Source organism: Acanthisitta chloris, unplaced genomic scaffold (assembly GCF_000695815.1).
Source record: "Acanthisitta chloris isolate BGI_N310 unplaced genomic scaffold, ASM69581v1 scaffold14000, whole genome shotgun sequence".
NCBI classification, from domain to species: domain Eukaryota; kingdom Metazoa; phylum Chordata; class Aves; order Passeriformes; family Acanthisittidae; genus Acanthisitta; species Acanthisitta chloris.
In genome coordinates this window covers 964-6,908 of record NW_008650075.1, presented here as the reverse complement: position 1 = coordinate 6,908, position 5,945 = coordinate 964, and the positions used below count along the sequence as shown (strand labels likewise).

The window sequence follows — 5,945 nt, the reverse complement described above, 5'->3', positions numbered from 1 at the left end:
CAGCTGACACAGCAGGCAATAGGAACAGGAATAGGAATGCAAAGCCACAGTCTCCTGCAGGAAGAGGACAAGGGCTGCAAAGCAGAAAGCTTCCTGCACAGAGCACAAAGTACATCATTGTTCCACAGGCCTTGCCCACAATCCATCCATGAAATGAACTGCAGAAATGCAGCTCAGAAAAAGACAGCTCCAACTTGGATTAAATTAAATCTTTTGTGTGCCAAATGCTCCCATATGTTTTTAATAAATTCTGCTAACTCTTTGAACAAGCCCATGGAGGCTTCTAATTCTGGGTTTCTTGGGAGTCATACCTGTGATGGACCACTGCTCTTTCCCATAGAAAAACAGGGAACTGAATGGGAAGTGATCTCAGCTCTGGGCAGAGTTGGTGCAGTTTATTTCCCCCTTACAACAACCAGGATGTTGGACTGACTATCTTACGAGATGACCTGAAGTAAAGTTCACCAGTGAGAACTACAGGAGTATTCCCCAGTGTTCTGATGAGCTGATACAACTTGTGGCACCAAAATGAAATGGACACAAGAATTTACAAACCGTTCTTCAATGCTTCAGTCTTAAAGTAACTTCCTTGCCCCAGCTCTGTCATCCTGCTGATGTGTTCAGTCCATCTTTAATCAACAGTTATTATGAAGCATTTTTGCAATACTTCTCAAAGTATCTTACAGTCCTTCTCCAAGCTTGGAAGGCTTTAGCTTCAAAAGGAGTTGTATGAGGCAGAAGATACCCAGCATCCTGCAGGGAGAAGGACATCCTACAGTGCAGGCTGTAAGCTGCATTTCACCAGAACAAGTTATTTATCTTACCAACTCAGCTTACAACTTTGAGGAATTACTGCACTCCCAATATAACCTCTTACTACAGCTACAAGCTGCTCCCCTTTGGTTTTCTTCAGTCACCTCACATCAGTATTCCCAAAGGATCACCTTGCAGCAGACTGATTTAGTGGCATACAGGGGGAAACAGATGGGGCAAAGCTTCCTTTTCTTGTGCTGCAAGAAGCACAGCTTTGGTATGGCTCTCTGCTCCCCACTATAGCTGTGGGCTGAGCCAACCTGGTCACTACAGCTCTGGGAACAGGGGCAGGAAGGTGATCTGTCCTAGCAAATGGATGACATAGGTTAACCCTGGAGCTAGAGAGAGTGACAGAGGCCAGAATGGTATTTTATTCTTGAACTGCAGAGCTATCTCTTCCTTGTCAGTAGGATACTCCTTAGTCCTACCTCATGTATGGCTTAACATGAGTAAGAAAGACCAACAAGTTCTCAACCACCACTGAAACACCTTACTGCAAAAAGGGAGAATTCATGCATGCCTGTAACCGTATGATCAAAGCCATCAGCATGGTGCCCAGCTTCAGGCCAAAAGCCACAGTAAAGATTTCAAGCAAAAATGGACAATCCTGGAAGTGTTACTATCCACAATGACTGAAATTGAGCATTTATCATGGTTGCATCTTCCACTTTCCCACTCATGCTCTGGTCACCACTGTAATCTATTGCATAGTTCAAACCTGAGTATTGCCAACAAGCACACCCTATCATTCTTTCTTTCATTTACTCATGCAGAAAGCGACAGGAGAGCTCTGACTACCAGGACAGTCCATTTTTTAAACAGTGTTTAAAAGTTCAGAAATCAGCTCAGTCTCACGGCTGTGTTGACAGCCCTGAGGCAATGCAGGAAGGATGTCAACAATCAATACAATTACTCAGAGAATTTCAGCTTCTTGTTGATTTCTCCTAAGCCATGTTTGTCTTCTGATGGCTGCAAGGTGAAGTGATGCCTAGGCATGTCATGCTAGAACAAACATCTAATTTATCCAACCCTGTGTTATTGGTATATAAAGTACCAAGAACTTGAAGAAAATTGCCTGAAGTTACACTAGGGACAATTAAAAATTCCTACAACCTAACTCTCTTCCTAGTCCTTTGGGTCATCGGTTTACCAAATAAAATGCATAAATGAAATAAAATTATTTTGGAAACTGCTTCTTTCACTATGTACATAAGTATCACATACAACTTTAATGTGACCAACCTGTTTAGGTGGAAACCTAGCCATACATTTTACTAAGAGAGTTCCATAAAAAAACAAAGCTTAGCTTTGGAAAGGAACTATTTTGAAATGGAATTCCCACAGTTAATTCCAAAAATTTAGCACCTAGTTTTTCAAAACAGTGCTGCTTGCAACTCCACTGAATTGCTTACTGTTGTGCTTGACTGAATGAAGGGGATCTCTTGACAGTCAGTAAAAAACCAAAATGTTCAGTTCTCCATTTGAAATAACTGATATTTTAATGAAATAACCCCAAATTTTGTACACTGATTTCACAGTACTCTATTCATTAAATCCAGCCCATATGTTGCAGCCAAGAGTTGGTCAACACAGTGGTTTCAAACTCAGAACCAAAAAAGGCATTGGCACGAGATGCAGAAGAAGAGTTCCATTATTTAAGAGGAAGACAGAGGCTTTACTTATAATATCAGTACAGTGGGAAAGAAATGTTGTGCAGCTCTCTAGAACTGAACAATGTGAACAGAGGCTGCTGAATATATGTATACAGCTACCAAATACTCACTAGTCAGGAAGACAGAATGTTAAAAATACTAAAGTGTGCAAGAAGATTTAGTAATAGTCTGAGCTTGGGGAGAATGAGAAGCAAACCATGTGCACCCACTCACCTCAAAACCAGCATTTAGCTTCCTGACAGCTACTAGATCCGTGTGAAAACCTCACAGAGAGCAGGAAGGTTTCAGGCACAGCAAAGTTACCATATGAGATTTAACCTCTTCTACTCTTTAATCAGGAGGATGATAAAGGCAGGATGCTGAGGAGCACACAGAGCTGGACAAGGCTGCCCTCTACTGATACTGAATTCCAGTTCTGTCAGTCACTTACCGCTGCAGGAGCATTCACCACCGAAAGGTTGTAACCATAAAGAAAAGATGACCCAAAAGCACCAGTTAAAGAGGCTGCTATAAGACTCACGGACCAATTCTGAAAGGCAAAGAAAAGATGCAGCCATTGTTAGTATTCTTTATATTAACCTACCTCAGGTTTTAAATACCCCTTATGCTATCTTGCATGGCTCCTGCAGGCAGATGTCCTTGCTGCAGAATAGTGGCCAGAAACAATTCCCCACGCTCAGTATGGGAAGCAGTAAATCTAAGTGACAGCAGTTAACCTGTACCTCAGTTAACATGCACCAAGACATAAATGAACGTTTGAACTTTTTCAGTCTCACAGAGTTTTGCTGCAAGCATCCCATCAACCCCTGCACAAAAAGTGGAGGAAATGGAGTCTCAGGAAAGGAAATAGTTGATTATGTACCACCAGCACAGCACAGCAAGGAGTGATTTATATGTGATGTAATAGGTCTGTGGTTAGATCTGACTTGGGTGAGAACTCATGAGATAGTGTGTCCCCCACTCCCATAAGGATTAGAAAAATTGTGACAAACTAGGTTTTGTGACCCAAATGCAAGTGTCCTTGCTGCCACACACACTTCCCAATGGAGATGCATTTGCCTATTGTCCCAACAACAGACCTGTGCCTCTCCCTCCTCAGGTCTCCTCCATCCTCCTCAGCCTGTTTTTAACCCACCTCTGCAAACAATTTCTTCATTTTTCTTGAATGAAAGGTAGAACTGCTCTGACTTGAGACATTTTTTAATTCAAGGTCTTTTCCACTTTCCCAATATTACTTTCTGCCACTCAGTTCTCCTGCTGGATTACAGGCAGTGGCAGAAGAAACCACTGCTAGCCATTCCCAAGAGATATTAAAGTTAGTGTTTTGGTGCCTGGTCAGTTGTGAAGTCTTTTTGTAGCTCATGGAAGACAACTCTGAATATGTTAAAATGGATTGGCTTTTTAACGTGATTTCAGTTACAAAAACAACTGTGACAAGAACCTAGAGTTTCAGGAACAGCTCCCTGCCACTTATGCCCAGCCTCATCATTCACTGAAACCTCAATCCTTTCAAAAGGACAAAGACATCCTTAAGCAGACCTAGGAACCTCAGCTTCAGCTATATCACTCACAACAGGTTAATGAATCAATGCATTCTGTCAACTGCAGAAAGTTACATATTCTTTTTAGAAAACAAAGATCTGGAACATGAACCAGGTTTGTGTAGCTAGCACATGGCATAGCAGCAATGACAGAGGACTGGGACGGGCTCCACCAGCCTCGAGGGCACAGTAGGGCAAGCAAACACACCATGGCTATTATCTTGTGACAGAGGTCACGTTCCACACTGTCACTGCAGGCTCACTGTGACCTGTCAAGAAGGGATGAGATCCCCAGGTGCCAGGGACCACAGCATACAGCCATGTATATGTTGTACATATGAGGTTTGCCAGCTTGTACCTGCCACTTCTGAGGACTCAGTATGCACCCTGCAGGACAGCTGATTGTTTTTAACTTCTTACATATGATGTGGCAACTTTTTAAGAGATTACACAGTTCATTAACCAGCCTGTCAGAGGGAAGTGTGCAGGGGGTGAACAGCCTTGTGTAAGAAATAAATTTCATTGGGATCACTACAGAGCCAAATACAATTTCTTATTATTAGCCAGCTCATTAAATCCAACCTGCTACACACACATAGAACTTTGCACCATTATTTTGGTAACAAAATGTAGAAACTTTTGGCATATGGCTTTATTTATCTTTAGGTGATAATCCTTCATAGTAGGTGTTTATTATTTCTCTGCTATGCACAAGCATTCCTACACTTCAGGAGAAATTGCCAGTACTCTGAATGAATGATGCTGGGGAGAATATTCCTGGTTGTCTACCAGGCTGCTCTAAAAGGGTTCACAAAAGATGTGTGAGTTCACAAGTGTAATGCAGTAATCCTAATGCAATATTGCTAAACAGTTCTACTCCAACAACCTCAGACCCTCCAGAAAAATCCTGCAAGCAAAATGATTTGGAACACTGTGGCTTGACACAAACATATAACCTAGTATTTAGAAAACACCAATGAATGCTTAAACCTTTCAGCATGGGCAAATTATATGCACATGTCATTGTAAGGAATTAAAGAATACCTTGCCTGTCCAAACACTGTTAAGGCCACAAAAGGGATTTGCTCTAAGACACGCTAGCCACCATTTTAAGATAAGCACAAAAGGGATAAATTTGTGCTAATTCCAGGCCTGATGAAGGAGAGATCTGGTTAGCACATGCTGATTAATGTACCTGAACAAAAATTCCCACTGTGGCAAACTGCATATACATACCACTGGTCAAAGATCCGCCGAGTTTTGACATCAGACAGGTAGTATCTGTGACCACCAAACCCCAACCACAAGGAAGCATGCAAATGACGGCACACCCATCCTCAATTCGTATTCAAATTAGGAATGTGCCTCCATGGATATCTGGAACTTGGACTGTATAAATGTGGCACCCCCAGATGAGCAACCTGGGACCATGGCCACAAGAAGAATTACTCAGGACCTCCACCATAGAGAAGGTGAAGATGGACCAACAGGATGCTGCTGGATCCACAGGTGGTGACTCTCTCTCCCTCTCCCTCCCCTCACTCTCACTCTCTTTCCCCCTGCTCTTTCCTATATCTTTCTATCTCTCTACTTCACATTTATAATTATAATTAAATAAACCCCATATAATTATATTATTAACATATTATTGACTTCGGCATATGGTCTCATTTGCACCTTAATTTGGGCAAAGCACCTCTCACTAAGTGGATCCTAACAGTCGCTAAGTGGAAGATAATGCAGAGCACATCACAGAAGTGCTTAGAAAACTTCACATCCATAATATTTTCAACTGTTGCAAACAGCTGTGTTTAGAACTAACTTCAACAAGATGAATTTTTCAATTATACAGCCTGCTGAAGAAAACCTCAGACTCACTCAACTCAGAGGATTTGGAACTTGGAACATGAACTTCAGC

General features: G+C 42.0%; 1 protein-coding gene across 1 annotated transcript in view; it reads right to left on the bottom strand.

Moving 5' to 3' along the window:
• SLC2A9 (solute carrier family 2 (facilitated glucose transporter), member 9) overlaps positions 1 to 3,015 on the bottom strand; it is a gene marked incomplete at its 5' end in the record, with an annotated part of 56,273 nt that extends 53,258 nt beyond the window's left edge. The window contains one exon of the mRNA XM_009083624.1: positions 2,917 to 3,015. Within this exon, the coding sequence (XP_009081872.1) occupies positions 2,917 to 3,015 (99 nt within the window). The remainder of the gene's footprint in view (positions 1 to 2,916) is intronic.
• Positions 3,016 to 5,945: the final 2,930 nt, after the last annotated feature.